General features: G+C 42.4%; 1 protein-coding gene across 1 annotated transcript; it reads left to right on the forward strand.

Moving 5' to 3' along the window:
- Positions 1 to 6,488: 6,488 nt before the first annotated feature.
- Positions 6,489 to 20,881, forward strand: LOC106563809 (claudin-4). The gene is made up of 2 exons (XM_045690164.1): positions 6,489 to 7,143; positions 19,539 to 20,881. Exons 1-2 carry the CDS (start codon positions 6,660 to 6,662, stop codon positions 20,183 to 20,185), a joined length of 1,131 nt encoding a protein of 376 aa, XP_045546120.1. The 5' UTR covers positions 6,489 to 6,659; the 3' UTR covers positions 20,186 to 20,881.
- The last annotated feature ends 948 nt before the right edge of the window (positions 20,882 to 21,829 follow it).

The raw sequence follows: 21,829 nt of genomic DNA on the forward strand, positions 1-21,829 counted from the left end.
GGAGACCATGGGCATCACTATGGGAGTCATAGGATGGATTGTCTCCGTAGTGCCCTGTGCTTTGTTTACATCGGGAGTGATGGACTTTCCACAGTACAGAGAGGTCAATCTGGTTCAGATCACCTACTTCTCCATTTTCATAGGGTTGCTAGGGATGATATTCTCCATCTCAGGAACAAAGTTCACCAACTGTACCCAGAGGAATACGAAGACGTCTAAAGCTGAAGTGATTATCTTTGGCGGAATATTCTTCATCCTGGCCGGTCTCATCCACCTGATCTTGATCTTCTTGGTTGTCCTTGACATGACACAAAACTCGGACCCTGAGAACTTCCTGCGGAGTAATAACCTTACGTTCTCAGCTGAATTTAATAGGTGGGCCGCTTCTCTGCTTCTGATAGGAGGAACTATACTCTGCTGCTGCTGCTGCTTCAAATCAAATGTATTTATATAGCCCTTCTTACATCAGCTGATATCTCAAAGTGCTGTACAGAAACCCAGCCTAAAACCCCAAACAGCAAGCAATGCAGGTGTAGAAGCACGGTGGCTAGGAAAAACTCCCTAGAAAGGCCAAAACCTAGGAAGAAACCTAGAGAGGAACCAGGCTATGAGGGTTGGCCAGTCCTCTTCTGGCTGTGCCGGGTGGAGATTATAACAGCACATGGCCTAGATGTTCAAATGTTCATAAATGACCAGCATTGTCAAATAATAATAATCATAGTAGTTGTTGAGGGTGCAACAAGTCAGTAACACAAGAGTAAGTGTCAGTTGGCTTTTTCATAGCCGATCTTTGAGAGCATCTCTACCGCTCCTGCTGTCTCTAGAGAGTTGAAAACAGCAGGTCTGGGACAGGTAGCACGTCCGGTGAATAGGTCAGGGTTCCAGCAGGTCTGGGACAACAGGTCTGGGACAGGTAGCACGTCCGGTGAACAGGTCAAGGTTCCATAGCTGCAGGCAGAACAGTTTGAACTGGAGCAGCAGCACGGCCAGGTGAACTGGGGACAGCAAGGAGTCATCAAGCCAGGTAGTCCTGAGGCATGGTCCTAGGGCTCAGGTCCTCCGAGAGAGAGAAAGAAAGAAAGAGAAAGAGAGAATTAGAGAGAGCATATTTAAATTCACACAGGACACCGGAAAAGACAAGAGAAATATTCCAGATGTGACAGACTGACCCTAGCCCCCCGACACATAAACTACTGCAGCATAAATACTGGAGGCTGAGACAGGAGGGGTCAGGAGACACTGTGGCCCCATCCGATGAAACCCCCGGACAGGGCCAAACAGGTAGGATATAACCCCACCCACTTTGCCAAAGCACAGCCTCCACACCACTGGAGGGATATCTCCAACCACCAACATACCATCCCGGGACAAGGCCGAGTATAGCCCACAAAGATCTCCGCCATGGCACAGCCCAAGGGGGGGCACCAACCCAGACAGGAAGAAAAAACATGAAAAAAAACCTGAGTTGATAACTGACTCTGATTCCCTAAGTCTTGTCTTGCACAACCTGAATTTATCTTAGCCATTCTACCACTGTAAGAAATAGGTTGTAAGCAATACAGACAGTATAGTCGTAAGCAATATGATGATTGATAATGGCTACACTTAGAAATCAGTTGAATCAGGTGTGTTACTGCCTGGCTGGAGTAAAAGCCTACATCCACACTGGCTCTTTTCAGGACTGATGTTATTTTAATCAGTAAGACTTACTCAAAATGGCCACACCAAAAAATATTGCCAAGTGTTGACTGAGTGATGCACAGCATAGACTCACACTTGAGAGAGAGATGTAAGCATGCTGTCTAAGGGCTGGGGTTGAAGTAGATGTTTTTATAGGTAAACTGATTTTCCATTATTATTTACAATAAAATGCAACTCTTATTAAATTGCAACTGTTGTGCTGTCTCCTAACTTCATATGGTAGAAGCTCGTTCTTCTTCCTACCACGGGGTTGTTTCTGGACAGGGCCAAGGTCTTATCATGGTGTAAGTAGTACAATGGTTTTCTGAGTTGATAACCAGATGTTAGTGGGTCAAATGTTAGATTCTTTCATCACCCATGTAAGCTGAGATCACCCATGTAAACTGAGATTAGAGATTTGGGAGCCCATTTCAAAATGACTTTGAGGGGAATCCGTACCCCCTAAAACTGACATTTCACCTGTAAATTAACTGCTATAATTATTATTAACGTCACAAAATTAAAATACATCTTTCTTTCATGTTTTAAATATTTTTTTCAGGCAATTATGAAATATAAATGCCCTATAAAGCTTTGGCCAACACATTTGGGTAAAAACAACAGTCAGAATCAGTCGATAATGGCCCCTGTACAGCTGCATGCCAGTTACTTCTTGTTTTCATACCCTTCACTTCCTCTTCGTGTCTGTCCTGCCAACCCTAGGCCTAGTTTACACCTGACATCTCTTATCGAATGCAGACACCAGCCTGACATATTTACCATAAAATGTCAACTTCCCTTCTGCTTCATTCATATATAACTATGGTTTCCTGTAAAAGGGCAAAATAACTTGGTCTGTTTATACCAACTGATTTAGATTTAAACCTAACTGTTTTTTCCACATTTGGTCACAGCAGCAGACAGAACTATGACTTCTTCGTCATATTTGATGGTAATTCTGACGTTGGGTTGATCTTAGTGGAGTCAATTTCAGTAGAAATTATTAAGTCAGGGACGAATGACATACAGTGTTGTATTTTTCTAAAGCACCTTTTTTACAGTATGGTCACCCAGGAATCTTATGAAATATACTGAACAAAAATATAAACGCAACATGCGACAATTTCAAATATCTTGCTGAGTTACAGTTCATATAAGGATATCAGCCAATTTATCAGCCAAGTCCTAATCTATGGATTTCACATGACTGGGCAGGGGCGCAGCCAAGGGGGGGCCTGGGAGGGCATACGCCCACCCACTGACAAGCCAGGCCCAGCCAATCAGAATGAGTTTTTCCCCAAAATGGGCTTTATTACAGACATAAATACTCCTCAGCACCCTTGCCCTCCCCCCTCTGATGATCCCGTAGGTGAAGATGTGGAGGTCCTGGTCTGGCGTGGTTACACGTGGTCTGCGGTTGTGAGGCCGGTTGGACGAACTGCCAAATTCTCTAAAACGAAGTTGGAGGAGAATTATTGTAGAGAAATTAACATTAAATTCTCTGTAAACAGCTCTGGTCGACGTTCCTGCCATCAGCATTCCAATTGCACGCGCCATCACAACTTGAGACATCTGTGGCATTGTGTGACAAAATTGCACATTTTAGAGTGGCTTTTTATTGTCCCCAGCACAAGTTGCACCTGTGTAATGATCATGCTGTTTAATTAGCTCCTTGATATGCCACACCTGTCAGGTTTTGGGATTGTCTTGGCAAAAGAGAAACACTTTACAGGTTGTGTTTATATTTTTGTTCAGTGTAGTTAGTGTTGGTGTCTCATGATCCTCAGCAGGATCCATGGTGTTGGTGTCTCATGATCCTCAGCAGGATCCATGGTGTTGGTGTCTCATGATCCTCAGCAGGATCCATGGTGTTGGTGTCTCATGGTCCTCAGCAGGATCCATGGTGTTGGTGTCTCATGGTCCTCAGCAGGATCCATGGTGTTGGTGTCTCATGATCCTCAGCAGGATCCATGGTGTTGGTGTCTCATGATCCTCAGCAGGATCCATGGTGTTGGTGTCTCATGATCCTCAGCAGGATCCATGGTGTTGGTGTCACATGATCCTCAGCAGGATCCATGGTGTTGGTGTCTCATGATCCTCAGCAGGATCCATGGTGTTGGTGTCTCATGATCCTCAGCAGGATCCATGGTGTTGGTGTCTCATGATCCTCAGCAGGATCCATGGTGTTGGTGTCACATGATCCTCAGCAGGATCCATGGTGTTGGTGTCTCATGATCCTCAGCAGGATCCATGGTGTTGGTGTCTCATGATCCTCAGCAGGATCCATGGTGTTGGTGTCACATGATCCTCAGCAGGATCCATGGTGTTGGTGTCTCATGATCCTCAGCAGGATCCATGGTGTTGGTGTCTCATGATCCTCAGCAGGATCCATGGTGTTGGTGTCTCATGATCCTCAGCAGGATCCATGGTGTTGGTGTCTCATATTCCTCAGCAGGATCCATGGGGTTTAAGGAAATGTATTTGGCTATACACTGACTCTCTGTGTGTTGATCTGCCCTTTGCAGATCTCCCCATAGAGAGTAAACAACTGTTCTATTTCTACTGACCTTCTGTGTGTGTAGACAGACAGAGAGGCAGAGAAAGGCAGTCCTTTATTTGGAAGGTTATACTAATCTCTCTCTCTCTCAATTTTCACCTAAAATTAACATACCTAAATCTAACTGCCTGTAGCTCAGGCCCTGATGCAAGGATATGCATATTCTTGGCACCATTTGAAAGGAAACACTTGGAAGTTTATGGAAGTTTTTTTGTACCATGATCTTTGAAATGCAAGAGAAAGGCCACAATGTATTATTCCAGCCCAGGTGCAATTTAGATTTTGGCCACTAGATGGCATCAGTGTATGTGCAAAGTTTTAGACTGATCCAATGAACCATTGTATTTCTGTTCAGAATTTTGTATCAAGACTTCACAAATGTGCCTAATTTGTTTATTAATAACTTTTCATGTTCAAAATTGTGCACTCTCCTCAAACAATAGCATGGTATTATTTCACTGTAATAGCTACTGTAAATTGGACAGTGCAGTTAGACTAACAAGAATTTAAGCTTTCTGCCAATATCAGATATGTCTATGTCCTGGGAGATTTTCTTGTTACTTACAACCTCATGCTATTTACATTAGCCTTCCATTAGCTCAACCGTCCCGTGGAAGGGACACCAATCCCGAAGAAGTTCTTAAAGCCCTCCACTATCTAGGAAGAACCCCACGCTCTCTCTCACTGTCTAACAGTCACTGATTTTCTGTTGGGTGAGCAAACTTTTAATTTGTCAAAGAATTCTCATTCCTACTGATTTCCTGCAGTACAGCATTCTTATTACAATTTGAAAGCTGTTACATTTATAGTGATACCCACACACATAGCTATCAACCTATGTACTGCTTGTGTGCTCGAGAAGTTGTGACTCGCGGGAGCATAGTGGAGCTTGAATGAACGACAAATCATATTGCTCAAATACAAATAGCGCAACTTTTCTGCGTGTAGTCTTCAATGGATTTCAATGGTAGACTGCGAGCAGGTAAATGTTGAACTGGAATGCAAAAATGCGCTGAGAAGTAACAGTCCTGGTCGATTGAAAATGACTGGGGCAAATGCGGTCTCACCACACGTTTTCTGGCGGCCCTAGAAACATTGGCGTAAAGCCATCTTATAGTTTGAGTTCTGACAACAGTTGAACTAAGGTCATGACACAGTTGACCTTACGTTCTTTAAAAAAATCAATGGGTACATAGTATCATTAATTTATACGTCTAAAAATGGATGTAGAAGCCAAGGATTGCCCCTTAACAGGCAGTGACCTTCATACAGCAGAACTATTTCACCATTTGAACGTGATCACTAACCTGCCCCCCAAAATGTTTTCTGTCCACTGTGCTCCACGAATGTCCCGCAAAAGTGTTCCCTTGTCCTGAATTTGGGCTTTTTAGACCTAATTCCACTGGTGGAAACATTTCTACTGCAACATGTTAACACCCTCTTTTCACATGTGAGGAGAATAACATTATTTCAACCCCATGGAGTTTTCTTGAATGTGAAACTGTAAATCAGATTTAGACGAGGTGTTTAAACGAGGCATCCTTGGCTAAAGTGGGAGTGGCGTGGAATTGCAAGTTCACATGTGAAAAACAATCACATGAAATAATGACATTTGCAGTTTCATATGTGAAAAACTGTCACATTTGAAAAACTCACTTTCACATTTGGAATTGCAAATTCACATGTGAAAAACAATCAAGTCTTTTCTTACATGTGAACCTGCAAATTTGATTTTCACATGTGATTGATTTTCATATGTAAATTATTTTTCACGTGAACTTGCAATTGCACATGTGAAAGTGAGATTTTCACATGTGAGGTGAAAACATGTTATTCTCCTCACTTGTGAAAAGGTGATGTTAACTTGTGAACTCTAAATTGTATAGATGTGAAAACAAATATTTCAAATGTGAAACTGCAAATTTGACGTGTTTTTTTTGTTAGGGGATACTGTTGACTATATTGTCTTATGATGCTCTAGGAAGTGAATTATAGATTAAATTGTACATACTATTGTTGTCAGAGAGAGAGGAGGAAAGAGAGTGAACTAGGAGAGGGGAAGGGGGAAAGTTGGAGAGAGAGAGCGAGACAATAGAGCAGGTTGGTTGTTAGGTGATTTCAAGCATGGCCCCTTCTCTCCTTCCCCTTCCTCCCTCCCTCCCCCTCCCCTCCCCCTCCTCCCTCCCTCAACCCTGAGGTGGAGGTTATAAGTACCTGTACTCTTGGTAGTCCTCCTCCACTCGGACTCAGACCTAGAGCAGCACATGGAGACGACCACCCACTGTATTCAGATTACACAGAGAGAAGACAAAGAACCTCTACGCCACATAGAGATAGAGGAGACACAGACGAAAACAAAAGGCCATCCAGTTTCACTCAGACACACAGACAAACAGAGAAACCAACGCCAACCGGATCCAATATGGTGTCAGCTGGGTTACAGATGATGGGCACGGCCCTGGGAGTCATAGGCTGGATCGGGACTATCATCGTATGCGCCATGCCCATGTGGAGGGTCTCCGCCTTCATTGACAGCAACATCATCACCTCTCAGGTCATCTGGGATGGTATCTGGATGAGCTGCGTGGTCCAGAGCACGGGCCAGATGCAGTGTAAGATCTATGACTCCATGTTGGCCCTGCCCCAGGACCTTCAGGTTGCCAGAGCCATGATTGTCATCGCCATCCTCTCCGGCATCATCGCCATCCTATTGGCTGTAGCTGGGGGAAAGTGCACCAACTGCGTGGAGGACGAGGCGTCCAAGGCTAAAATGGGCGTGACGTCTGGGGTGGTGTTCATCATTGCCGGGGTTCTGTGTCTGATCCCTGTCTGCTGGACGGCCCACAGCATCATCCAGGACTTCTACAACCCGCACCTGATAAGCGCTAAGAAGAGGGAGCTGGGGGGCGCACTCTACGTGGGCTGGGGGGCAGCTGCCCTGCTGCTGATTGGAGGAGGCCTGCTCTGCTTCAACTGCCCCGAGAAGGACAAGGTATCGTACACCGCCAGGTACAACAAGTCCCCTCGCTCCGAGACCTTGGGACCAGCCTCTGGAAAAGACTACGTCTGAGAAAGGAAGAGAGGGAAGAGAGGGAGAGAGAGAAGAATGGAAGAACAGGAATGGAAGAGAAGAGAGCGAGGTCTGTCTGTCATGAGAGACTGTCTGTCTGTAGCTGAGATCCAGTTGTGTATATATGGACTCTATTCTGGCACTATGGTCACTATGGTGCTGCTGTATTAGGAAGGTTTGATAATGAGGATATTTGAAGGTGATGAGCAAAGAGGAAGACTACAGTGACTAAAGATTTCATGGAAGTTACAGTTGAAAGTGAACCACAGCTGAAGCTAGGTATAAAATATACTTTAGAACAAGAGGATTCTATCCCATAAGTCTTTGCATAAATATTGTCCTAACCTGTATATTTTTTACTTAACCTTGAAGAAGGAACTGAATTCCTTAAAAACAACCCCATGCAGTCTGCAACATTGTCCTGGGCTGGTTTGGCTGGGTGTGTGTGTGTGTGTGTGTGTGTGTGTGTGTGTGTGTGTGTGTGTGTGTGTGTGTGTGTGTGTGTGTGTGTGTGTGTGTGTGTGTGTGTGTGTGTGTGTGTGTGTGTACATGTTATTGTTAATATTGTCATGTGTAGCTTTTCTTAAAGTGTATGAGTTACAGTATATAGTTCTGAAACTGTAAATAAATATTTTCCCTATGTATTTGAATGTATGTTTTGATGTCATTTCATCAACACCATATTCAACATGAGAAGTATTTCAGCCCTTTATTTCTATCAGATGCAATAACTGCAATAACTTTCATTCAACTAAATAGCAAGTAAATATTAAACTATGTCCATAAAACAAAATATTTCTCAGGTATTTTTCCCTGCAGTTGTACTATCTAAGGGGGGAATTTCTACCCTAGTCAGACTGTTCTCTCTGCTACCGCACAGCAAGCGGTACCGGAGTGCCAAGTCTAGGTCCAAAAGGCTACTTAACAGCTTCTACCCCAAGCCATAAGACTGCTGAACAGCTAATCAAATGACCACCCAGACTGTTTGCATTGACCCTGCTGCTATTCGCTGTTAATTATCTATGCATAGTCAGAATTGTTTTACATGTACATTTTACCTCAATTACCACTACTAACCTGTACCACTGCACATTGACTCGGTACAGGTACCCACTGTATATAGCCTCGTTATTGTTATTTTATTGTTGTTCCTTTAATAATTATATTTAAAAAAAATTACTTTAGTATATTTAGTAAATATTTTCTTAACTCTATTTCTTGAACTGCATTGTTGGTTAAGGGTTTGTCAGTAAGCATTTCACAGTATTACTTTCCTGTTGTATTCGGCTTATGTGACAAATACAATTTGATTTGATTTGAGTTAAGCACTTGTAAATTGAACGTCCCACTGGGCATAGACATCAGTTCAACATCTAGTTTTGATTTACAATTGGTTGAGTTGTCAACTAACGTAAATTCCATGTGAAATCAACAACAAAACATTTCACTATATCATTAGATTTAGGTTCAAAGTTGGGTTCAAAAACAACTAAATGCCCTTATGTTGAGGACTTTTTGTAAATCCAATCAGTTTTCCACATTGATTCAATGTCATCACATAGATTTTATTGATTGAAATGAGGTGGAAACAACATTGATTCAACCGTTTTTGCCCAGTGTGGTAATTACATTTTTATGCAAGTATGCACGTTTCTCTCCGCACGTATTCGGACCTTGAACTTAAGCATGAAAATAGCATGCCATTCACCCGCTATTCGTTTGGGGTGGAGATCAAATAAATGAAGGTCTGGCGGCGGTGTGTATACAGATATTTTGACATTGACTTAATTCCCTCATAATTCCACCACCTTTACGGGCGATGAAACGATGAATAAGGTCGAGCATCCTGTCGGTTCCAAGTGGAACGACATGTACTTTATTTATTTCAGATAGAAGTAACACCATTCTACATGCACTGTAATTTACAAATTGATAAGTGCTATTGATAAGAGCTATTGATAAGAGATATTGATAAGAGCTATTGATAAGAGCTTTTGATAAGAGCTAGGTAAATGAGAAATCAATTGTTTTAGATATATTTGACCTTACGATCACTGGAGACCAATGTGAAACCTGTCATACGGCAGCAAACTGAAGCATATCAACATATCACCTTTTCCACAGTGAAGTTTATGAAATGCTGGCCTTATAACTTGATGGGATGAAATTTGAAGACCCAAACTATAGGCTTCTGTAGCAATGACAGTACAGCGCCAAACCTACTGAGTTGGTTTATGATTTCTAGAATGTTTTCATTATTTATATGCCCTGACTGTTCACTGTATTTAAAAATATATATCAGTAGCCACCATGAGTTTTTATTTTATTTAACTAGGCAAGTCAGTTAAGAACAAATTCTTATTTACAATGACAGCCTAGGAACAGTGGTTAACTGTCTTGTTCATGGGTAGAATGACAGATTTTTACCTTGCCAGCTCGGGGATTCGATCTAGCAACCTTTCAGTTACTGGCCCAATGTTCTAACCACTAGGCTACCTGCCATTACACCCACAGTCATTTATAACTGTCACTTTAGTGTTAGTTTCCTTACACTTATAACTGTCTCTTTAGTGTTAGTTTCCTTACATTTATAACTGTCACTTTAGTGTTTCCTCACATTTATAACTGTCACTTTAGTGTTAGTTTCCTTACATTTATAACTGTCACTTTAATGTTAGTTTCCTCACATTTATAACTGTGACTTTAGTGTTAGTATCCTTACATTTTGCATCACTCCATTACATAATTAGTTTACCTTTCTTTGCTCTGTCTCGTTCTTCTGGTTGTTCCTCAGGATCGCTAGCAATAGTGGATCATATTAGGCTAACGAATTACAAGTTGTGAATAATTTGGGACATGCAGCCTATTTTAGTCATTATGGAACCCATACGTAGCTGTTTTAAACCTGGATCCTGGCACACGGTTTAAGACCACTGGACCGTTTTTATCACAGTTCCATGATTAGTGAAGATTATTAGGATAGATTTATAGGACTACTATTTAACCCCTATTGTACACTTTCTCACCTTCCAATATTTCATGGATTAAACAATTGAATTTGGCAAATTCCAGGATGAATCAAACCACTGTATTTGTGATTCACCAATATATGTTGTACATAAAAGCTCTACAAACCATTTTTTAAATTATAATTCAAAATTACTTTCCTAACCCTAAATAATATACAAGATCAGAGTATTTTAAAATCTACCAATTGGTGCGGAAAATGAACAACAATGCATTGGCAGATAAATTCAAGCAAAGCCAGTATGTGGTCATAATGTATTGGGCCTATAGCTTACTGCAGTAACCTCATTGCTACAGTAATGTTTTTAATTGGTTAATGTTGCATAGGCTTACATTTTTTAAGTCATGTTAATAAAAAAAAATCTGAGGTAGATCTCGGCATGCATTTTGACTCAGAAAAGGTTGGTCATCAATGTTCTAGTGAGTCTGTCGAGATAATTCAAGTTAAAAGGTACACCGAATTTAAGTGGATGGCTTTTGATACATGTACTGTAAACCCTATTGAATGAAACTCCACAAGAAAATGTGTTGGCCACCGAGGGTTTGCAGCAGTTTAATATCATTTATTCAGTGTGTGCAAGGGAACCACGCCTGGAAAGCCTGTTACGCATAAGGTAATTCTGAATACCAACTACTGAGAAGTGCGTAGGAAAGGCGTGTGTAGGAAAGCCATACATTTCCTAAGTCTGAATCAGGCCCTAAATTACTGGCTATTAGTTTTTATTTCACCTTTATTTAACCAGGTAGGTTAGTTGAGAACAAGTTCTCATTTGCAACTGCGACCTGGCCAAGATAAAGCAAAGCAGTTCAACATATACAACAACAGAGTTACACATGAAATAAACAAACATACAATCAATAATACAGTAGAAAAATCTATATACAGCATGTGTAAATGAGGTAGGATAAGAGAGGTAAGGCAATAAATAAGCTATGGTGGCAAATTAATTACAATATAGCAATTAAACACTGGAATGGTTGTTACGTTCGTTGATGGAATTGGACCAAAGTGCAGCGTGGTAGGCGAACATTTTACATTTATTTAAAATGAACGGCGACAAAACAACAAAATACAAAACGAATGTAAAGTTCTGCAGGCTACACAGCAACTATACAAAAACAAGATCCCACAAACAAAGGTGGGAAAAAGGCTGCCTAAGTATGATCCCCAATCAGAGACAATGATAGAAAGCTGCCTCTGATTGGGAACCATACCCGGCAAACAAAGAAATAGAAAAACTAGAATGCCCACCCAAATCACACCCTGACCTAACCAAATAGAGAAATAAAAAGGCTCTCTAAGGTCAGGGCGTGACAATGGTAGGATGTGCAGAAGATGAATGTGCAAGTTGAGATACTGGGGTGCAAAGGAGCAAGATAAATAAATACAGTATGGGGATGAGATAGATTGGATGGGCTATTTACAGATGAGCTATGTACAGGTGCAGTGATCTGTAAGCTGCTCTGACAGCTGGTGCTTAAAGCTAGTGAGGGAGGTAAGAGTCTCCAGCTTCAGTTATAACCTAAGATAAGTTGCTTTGCATGGTATAAACAAGATATTACCGCCAGAGAGTGCCGCCTCGCTTCTAGTCCTTAGGAAACTTTGCAGTATTTCGTTTTTTTATGTATTATTTCTTACATTGTTAGCCCAGAAAATCTTAAGTGTTATTACATACAGCCGGGAAGAACTATTGGATATCAGAGCGACATCAACTTACCAGTACTACGACCAGGAATACAACTATTTTCCGGATCCTTTGTCCGAACCACCCAGGGCATCTGAACTGCTGATTACAGAGGCTGACCCAAAACAACATCGCCGCAGAAGAGGTAGACAGAATGGCCTTCTGGTCAGACTTCGGCGGCGCGCCCCCCCCCCCCCCCACCGCTTCCGAGTATGTTACCCGGTAATGTCCAGTCTCTAGATAACAAGGTAGACAAAATAAGGGCAAGGGTTGTTTTCCAGAGAGACATCAGGGATTGTAACATACTCTGTTTCACAGAAACATGGCTCTCTCGGGATATGCTGTTGGAGTCAGTACAGCCACCAGGATTCTTGTGCGTCGAACCGACAGAATTAAACATCTCTCCGGGAAGAAGAAGGATGGGGGTGTATGTTTCACGATTAACGACTCATGGTGTAGTAATTGTAACAACATACAGGAACTCAAGTCCTTTTGTTCACCTGAACTAGAATTCCTCACAATCAAATGCCGATCGTTTTTATCTCCCAAGAGAATTCTCGTTGGTTATTGTCACAGCCATGTATATCCCCCCTTAAGCCGATATCACGACGGCCCTCAAGGAACTTTACTGGACTTTATGCAAACTGGAAACCATATATCCTGAGGCTGTATTATTGTAGCTGGGGATTTTAACCTCTTACATCTAGACGTTCCACTAGCGGAACACCGCTCCAATATCCAATGATAGGGCGTAGCGCGAAATACAAACTCCTCGAAAATCCGAAAACTTCAATTTTTCAAACATATGACTATTTTACACCATTTTAAAGACAAGACTCTCCTTTATCTAACCACACTGTCCGATTTCAAAAAGGCTTTACAACGAAAGCAAAACATTAGATTATGTCAGGAGAGTACCCAGCCAGAAATAATCAGACACCCATTTTTCAAGCTAGCATATGATGTCACAAAAACCAAAACCACAGCTAAATGCAGCACTAACCTTTGATGATCTTCATCAGATGACACTCCTAGGACATTATGTTATACAATACATGCATGTTTTGTTCAATCAAGTTCATATTTATATCAATAAACAGCTTTTTTACATTAGCATGTGACGTTCAGAACTAGCATTCCCACCGAACACTTCCGGTGAATTTACTAAATTACTCACGATAAACGTTCACAAAAAACATAACAATTATTTTAAGAATTATAGATACAGAACTCCTTTTTGCAATCGCGGTGTCCGATTTTAAAATAGCTTTTCGGTGAAAGCACATTTTGCAATATTCTGAGTAGATAGCCCGGCCATCACAGGCTAGCTATTTTGACACCCACCAAGTTTGGTACTCACCAAACTCAGATTTACTATAAGAAAAATTGGATTACCTTTGCTGTTCTTTGTCAGAATGCACTCCCAGGACTCCCAGCTCAACAAATGTTGGTTTGGTTCCAAATAATCCATAGTTATATCCAAATAGCGGTGTTTTGTTCGTGCGTTCAAGACACTATCCGAAGGGTAACGAAGGGTGACGCGCCGGCGCGTTTCGTGACAAATAAATTCAAAATACTCCATTACCGTACTTCGAAGCATGTCAAACGCTGTTTAAAATCAATTTTTATGCGATTTTTCTCATAAAATAGCGATAATATTCCGACCGGGGTCGTTGTTTTCTTTCAAAGACTGAAAATGTAAAATGGACTCTTCACGTGCACGCGCGCACCCGTCTCATTGTTCTCAGATCGACCACTATCCAAATGCACTACTGTTTTTCAGCCAGAGACTGCAGAGTCATCATTTAATGTTCTGGCGCCTTCTGAGAGCCTATGGGAGCCTTAGAAAGTGTCACGTTACAGCAGAGATCCTCTGTTTTGGATAGAGATGACAAAGAAGGCCAAGAAATGGTCAGACAGGGTACTTCCTGTACAGAATCTTCTCAGGTTTTGGCCTGCCATTTGAGTTCTGTTATACTCACAGACACCATTCCAACAGTTTTAGAAACTTTGGAGTAGTTTCTATCCAAAGCTATTAATTATATGCATATTCTAGTTTCTGGGCAGGAGTAATAACCAGATTAAATCGGGTACGTTTTTTATCCGGCCGTGAAAATACTGCCCCCTATCCATAAAAAGTTAACAAAGCAAATTTGAGAACAAGGCTACCTAAATTCTATCAGCATATTAATTGTAGCACGCGTGCTGGCAAAACTCTGGATCACTGCTACTCTAACTTCTGCGATGCATACAAGGCCCTCCCCCACCCTCCCTTCGGCAAATCTGACCACAAATCTATTTTGCTCCTTCCTTCCTATAGGCAGAAACTCAAACAGGATGTACCTGTGACGAGGACTCTTCGACGCTGGTCTGACCAATCGGAATCCACGCTTCAAGATTGTTTTCATCACGCGGACTGGGTAGCCTCAGAATAATATGTATTTATATGCTGAGTTTATAAGGAAGTGCATAGGAGATGTTGTACCCACTGTCACTATTAAAACCTACCCTAACCAGAAACCGTGGATAGATGGCAGCATTTACGCAAAACTGAAAGTGCGAACAACCGAATATAACCAAGGAAAGTTGACTGGGAATATGACCGAATACAGTGTAGTTATTCCCTCCGCAAGACAATCAAACAAGTGAAAGGTCAATATAGAGATAAAGCGGAGTTACAATTCAACGGCTCAGACACGAGACATATGTGGCAGGGTCTACAGACAATCACAGACTACAAAAAGAATACCAGCCACTTCACGAACACCGACGTCTTTCTTCCAGACAAACTTAACACCTTCTTTGCCCACTTTGAGGATAATACTTTGCCACCGACGCGGCCCGCTACCAAGGACTGTGGGCTCTCCTTCTCCGTGGCCGACGTGAGTAAGACATTAACCCTTGCAAGGCTGCCGACCAAGACGGCATCCCTAGCCGCGTCCTGAGAGCATGCGCAAACCAGCTGGCTGGTGTGTTTACGGACATATTCAATCTCTCCCTATCCCAGTCTGCTGTCCCCACATGCTTCAAGATGGCCACCATTGTTCCTGTACCCAAGAAGGCAAAGGTATCTGAACTAAATGACTATCACCCCATAGCACTCACTTCTGTCATCATGAAGTGCTTTGAGAGACTAATCAAGGATAGAATCACCTCCACCATACCTCAGGAGGCTGAAGAAATGTGGCTTGTGACCTAAAACCCTCACAAACTTTTACAAGTGCACAATTAAGAGCATCCTGTCGGGCTGCATCACCGTCTGGCACGGCAACTGCACCACGCATAACCGCAGGGCTCTCCAGAGGGTGGTGCGGTCTGCACAACACATCACCGGGGGAAAACTACTTGCCCTCCAGGAAACCTACAGCACCCGATGTCTCAGGAAGGCCAAAAAGATCATCAAGGACAACAACCACCCGAGCCACTGCCTGATCACCCTGCTACCATCCAGGAGGCGAGGTCAGTACAGGTGCATCAAAGCTGGGACTGAGAGAATGAAAAATAGCTTCTATCTCAAGGCCATCAGACTGCTAAATAGCCATCACTAACACAGTGAGGCTGCTGCCTACATACAGACTTGAAATCATTGGCCACTTTAATAAATAGATCACTAGTCACTTTAATAATGCCACTTTAATAATGTTTACATATCTTGCATTACTCATATCATATGTATATACTGTATTTTATACAATCTATTGCACCTTGCCTATGTCGCTCGGTCATTGATCATCCATATATTTATATGTACATATTCTTATTCCATTCCTTTACTTAGATTTGTGTGTATTAGGTAGTTGTTGTGGAATTGTTAGATTACTTGTTAGATATTGCTGCACTGTCGGAACTAGAAGCACAAGCATTTCGCTACACTCGCAATAACATCTGCTAATCATGTGTACGTGACCTATAAAATTGTATTTGATTGATTGGATTTATTTCCCCTGTGAAATAGGAGAGCAGGATTTAACAGAGAACCATTTTGAACAAAGCCTGTTTGGAGAAGTCAAAACTCACTCCAACCCACTGGCTATCTAGAATTCAAATTGTTTGGCGTATTCAAGATAAGCCAACCAGTGTGTTGTAATTTCGTATTTTTTTAAATATAGTTTTTTCTCTCAGTGAGAGAGAGAGAGAGAGAGAGAGAGAGAGAGAGAGAGAGATTGTAATGAAGTCAATCGTTAATTAATTGGTTAATACAACCGGTGTATGGGGCCTTTTCTTGCAGAGTAAAAGTGAGTGCTCCTTTCCTATCCCCAGACTCCAAAAGTGAATAGGTATTCACTGTTTTAGTTAACTTTTAGAACAAAAAGTGCACATTTTCAATACCAAATAAAAAATCTAAGTTGGGCCGTAAAGAGAACATTATTCTGCCAGTAAATCATGCATTACAAAATAACAAGAGTAGTATCCATTTTTGTCATGTGACGAAATACACCTGTTGGTCTTCTTGACCCTTTAGACAGGTCACAGGTGTATTTCCTCCTTAACCTCTCTTGGGTACGTGGGACGTGGCCGTCCCACCTGCGGGACACACTATTCAACAGCCAGTGAAATAGCAGGGCGCCAAATTCAAAACAACAAAAATCTCATAATTCAAATTTCTCACACATACAAGTATTATACACCATTTTACATTTACATTTAAGTCATTTAGCAGACGCTCTTATCCAGAGCGACTTACAAAATGGTGCCTTCACCTTATGATATCCAGTGGAACAACCACTTTACAATAGTGCATCTAAATATTTGAAGAGGGGGGGGGGGGGTTGGAAGGATTACTTTATCCTATCCTAGGTATTCCTTAAAGAGGTGGGGTTTCAGGTGTCTCCGGAAGGTGGTGATTGACTCCGCTGTCCTGGCGTCGTGAGGGAGCTTGTTCCACCATTGGGGTGCCAGAGCAGCGAACAGTTTTGACTGGGCTGAGCTGGAACTGTGCTTCCTCAGAGGTAGGGGGGCCAGCAGGCCAGTGGTGGATGAACGCAGTGCCCTTGTTTGGGTGTAGGGCCTGATCAGAGCCTGAAGGTATGGAGGTGCCGTTCCCTTCACAGCTCCGTAGGCAATCACCATGGTCTTGTAGCGGATGCGAGCTTCAACTGGAAGCCAGTGGAGAGAGCGGAGGAGCGGGGTGACGTGAGAGAACTTGGGAAGGTTGAACACCAGAAGGGCTGCGGCGTTCTGGATGAGTTGTAGGGGTTTAATGGCACAAGCAGGGAGCCCAGCTAACAGCGAGTTACAGTAATCCAGACGGGAGATGACAAGTGCCTGGATTAGGACCTGCGCCGCTTCCTGTGTGAGGCAGGGTCGTACTCTGCGAATGTTGTAGAGCATGAACCTACAGGATCGGGTCACCGCCTTGATGTTAGTGGAGAACGACAGGGTGTTGTCCAGGATCACGCCAAGGTTCTTAGCACTCTGGGAGGAGGACACAAGGGAGTTGTCAACCGTGATGGCGAGATCATGGAACGGGCAGTCCTTCCCCGGGAGGAAGAGCAGCTCCGTCTTGCCGAGGTTCAGCTTGAGCTGGTGATCCGTCATCCACACTGATATGTCTGACAGACATGCAGAGATGCGATTCGCCGCCTGGTTATCAGAAGGGGGAAAGGAGAAGATTAATTGTGTGTCGTCTGCATAGCAATGATAGGAGAGACCATGTGAGGATATGACAGAGCCAAGTGACTTGGTGTATAGCGAGAATAGGAGAGGGCCTAGAACAGAGCCCTGGGGGACACCAGTGGTGAGAGCGCATGGTGCGGAGACAGATTCTCGCCACGCCACCTGGTAGGAGCGACCTGTCAGGTAGGACGCAATCCAAGCGTGGGCCGCGCCGGAGATGCCCAACTCGGAGAGGGTGGAGAGGAGGATCTGATGGTTCACAGTATCAAAGGCAGCAGATAGGTCTAGAAGTATGAGAGCAGAGGAGAGAGAGTTAGCTTTAGCAGTGCGGAGAGCCTCCGTGACACAGAGAAGAGCAGTCTCAGTTGAATGCCCAGTCTTGAAACCTGACTGATTAGGATCAAGAAGGTCATTCTGAGAGAGATAGCAGGAGAGCTTTATAGATTATATTATTTATATTTTATAGATGAGACTCTCGTTAATCCAACCACATTGTCCGATTTCAAAAAGGCTTTACGGCGAAAGCAAAACATTAGATTATGTTAGGACAGCGCCTAAAAAATAAAAGCCACACAGCCATTTTCCAACCAAGGAGAGGCGTCACAAAAACCAGAAATACAGCTAAAATTAAGCACTAACCTTTGATGATGTTCATCAGATGGCACTCATAGGACTTCATGTTACACAATACATGTATGTTTTGCTCGATAAAGTTCATATTTATATAAAAAAAAAACATTTTACATTGACCCTTAATGTTCAGAAATGTTTTTCCTTCAAAAACTTCCGGTGAATGAGCACATCAATTTATAGAAATACTCATCATAAACGTTGATAAAATATTAAACTGTTATTCAAAGAATTATAGATAAACATCTCCTTAATGCAACCGCTGTGACAGATTTCAAAAAAGCTTCACGGGGAAAGCACACTTTGCAATAATCTGAGTACGGCGCTCAGAACCTGCCATTTTGGAGTCATCTAAAATCATAAATAGCATTATAAATATTCACTTACCTTTGATGATCTTCATCAGAATGCACTCCCAGGAATCCCAGGTCCACAATAAATGTTGTTTTGTTCGATAAAGTCCATAATTTATGTCCAAATACCTCCTTGGTGTTAGGGAAAATGTATGGGTGTAAAATGTACATATTTTCTTTAGGAATGTAGTGGAGTAAAAGTTGTTAAAAAATATAAATAGTAAAGTGCAGATACCTCAAAAAACGACTTAATTAGTACTTTTACTTAAGTACTTTACACTACTGCATTTCAGTCTTTTAGCAAGATCCACAGTTGGATGTCACTCACTGTAAAGATAGTCTGGGAAATAATATACTGAAGTTTATACTATGTGTGTTCGGGTGGGGGTTGGAGAGAGAGACATTGTCCTGTGTTTGGGAGCGTTGCTTGAGGTCCTTCAGTAAAGCTCATATCACCAGAACAAAACACACAAAGAGCAGGAAACAAGGCCCAGGGATATCCAGTGTCGGCTTTCCTCTATTGTTTGGGAGCATAGAAACCCAAACCCCACCCTCCCTCCCTCCCTCCCTCCAAAGTGTGATCTATATAATAAGATCCTGTTTACTCCTCATCATCCCAGAATTCAGGCTATCAGAGAGAAGGAAGAAGACCACCAGTGGTCAGTCTGAAGGAATAAGAGGCAGACAAAGAAGGAGAGGAGAGCCTCCATTGCGACCTTTCCGTGTTCGAGACTGTGCAGCATTGTCTAGACAGAAGCAGTTTGACTTGACCGAATCATTAACAAATAACCGTGTAGAGGCAAAATGTGTGCAGGGGTGTAAGTCGATCATCTGTACAACAGCAAAAGTAGATTTAGCGTACCAGCCGTAGTAACCAGTGGCACTAGCATACCTTGAACTTCTAACTTTGTATACTTCAGCCATGGCTTCCCAGGGCCTCCAGATTATGGGAGTAATGCTGGCCATGATTGGCTGGCTGGGGACCATCCTCACTTGTGCCATGCCCATGTGGAGGGTCACTGCCTTCGTCGGAGCCAACATCGTCACCGCTCAGGTCATCTGGGAAGGGTTATGGATGAACTGCGTGGTCCAGAGCACGGGACAGATGCAGTGTAAGGTCTATGACTCCATGCTGGCCTTACCTCAGGACCTTCAGGCCGCCAGAGCCATGGTCATCGTGGCAGTGATTGTGGGCGTCTGCGGCGTCATGATGGCCATCGTCGGGGGGAAGTGCACCAACTGCATGGAGGACGAGGCTGCCAAAGCCAAAGCCTGCATCATCGCCGGGATCGTCTTCATCATCTGCGGCCTCCTCATCTTCATCCCTGTGTCATGGTCAGCCAATACGCTGATCAGAGACTTCTATAACCCCCTGGTGATAGAGGCCCAGAGGAGGGAGCTGGGGGCGGCTCTGTACATCGGCTGGGGCTCCGCAGGGCTGCTGCTGTTGGGAGGGGGTCTGCTCTGCTGCAACTGCCCCCCCAAGGAGGGCAACATGGGCAGGCCATATGTGGCGGCTAAGTTCGCCCCTGTCCGGACCACATCTCCATCCATGAACTATGTGTGAGTGAGGAGTAGAATCTCTGGTTGATATGGGAACATCTTACATTTTTTACATTTTTACATTTTAGTAATTTAGCAGACACTCTTATCCAGAGTGACTTCTAGTTAATGTATTCATCTTAAGATAGCTAGGTGGGACAACCACATATCACAGGCATAGTATGTACACTTTTCCTCAATAAAGTAGCTATCAGCAAAGTCAGAGCTAGTAAGGGGAGGGGTTCAGGTGCTTTTGGAAGATGGGACTGGGGATATAGGAGCTGGATGGGGTGTTCAGTGTTACAGATGAAATGTTGATGCTCTTATTGAGCTGTCCGATGCTCTTTTTCAGACGACACGACATTTTGTCTACTCTACATATTGCCAGCTCTATGTTCTAAATATATATTATATCTTATGACATGATATGATGTTGGGTCTGCTCCGCTTGATATATTTCTATATTCTGAATGTTGCTAGGTGACTTTGGAGTTGTAATGTTTTTATATTAATGTCCTCCTGTGACAACTTATTTATTTTTTCTGCTCAAATAGAGTGTTACATTCTGTCTGTATCCTATTATCAGAGTACTCTCTTTTGTATGCTTTTCAGTATGTGCATTTTTTCACCCCTTCATTTCACAAATATTCACATTTTAAATAAAAGTAGATTTTAAAACGGAAATAAATGTTCTGTTTGAATATAAATATGTTGCATCATGGTTTAAGTGACGTTGTTGTTCTCTGTTCATTCGAGTTGCGCAAAGTAGGCGCATAGACCTAGATTGATTGATTAGGAGGAATATTTATTGGTGCATTTCTTCCGTTGGGCTTTTTGACATTGTTAAATTGACTGTCCACGTGGGGTGACAGTATTTTACAGAAAAGCCCCTGAATAAAACAGATGTCGGCGACACCTCGAGACAATCCGTTTGAGCGCGCCTGGAAATACATTGACGAAGAATCCAGCTTTTTGTCAAATTGACGTCTGATTAGAATTTTCGCAGCAGGTTAAGAGAATTTACGCAGCAGCAGTTTAGGAGAACTAACTTAGAAGGTTATGAAAATTAGGTTGTTAGGAAAAGGGTTAGGGTTAGGGTTAGCTAAAATGCAACAACAACAAAAAATCCACTTTTGACATTAATTTGAAAAAAGATGTTTCCTTTCTAGCCATGACTGTTTAATGGCTACAGAGAGCGCGCCTCTTTTCACATAGAGTAGGCTACAGACCGCACATCTACAAGTTCCTTTTCAGGTGAAAATAAATGTCTACATAAAAATACAAATAATCCCCCGCCCAGTTTCCCTCAAGACGGGTTTCTGAAAAGGAACATTAACATAATTTATGTGCTGAGCATCACTAATTAATCAGTTCTCACAATTCGTTTGAAAAAAATATACATTTAAAAATATATATTAAATAACAACACTCTAAGAGCAAATAGTAAGTGCCTTTAGTTTTCTGAAGTGCTTCTGTTTTGCAATGTCCTTGCAGATTTTACGGAAAAGTAGGCTAATGTCCCAAAAGGGATAGAAATCAGGGAAAATCCCCCCCAAAACACGATGTTGTCTGTTTACAGTTCGAGCAAAACTCAGTCAAAATTCATAACAACAAGATGAAATTATTATTCAATTACTCTCCTGATGTCATCGATAGTTTTCTAAATGCG

The sequence above is a fragment of the Salmo salar genome, chromosome ssa11 (genome assembly GCF_905237065.1).
Source record: "Salmo salar chromosome ssa11, Ssal_v3.1, whole genome shotgun sequence".
NCBI classification, from domain to species: domain Eukaryota; kingdom Metazoa; phylum Chordata; class Actinopteri; order Salmoniformes; family Salmonidae; genus Salmo; species Salmo salar.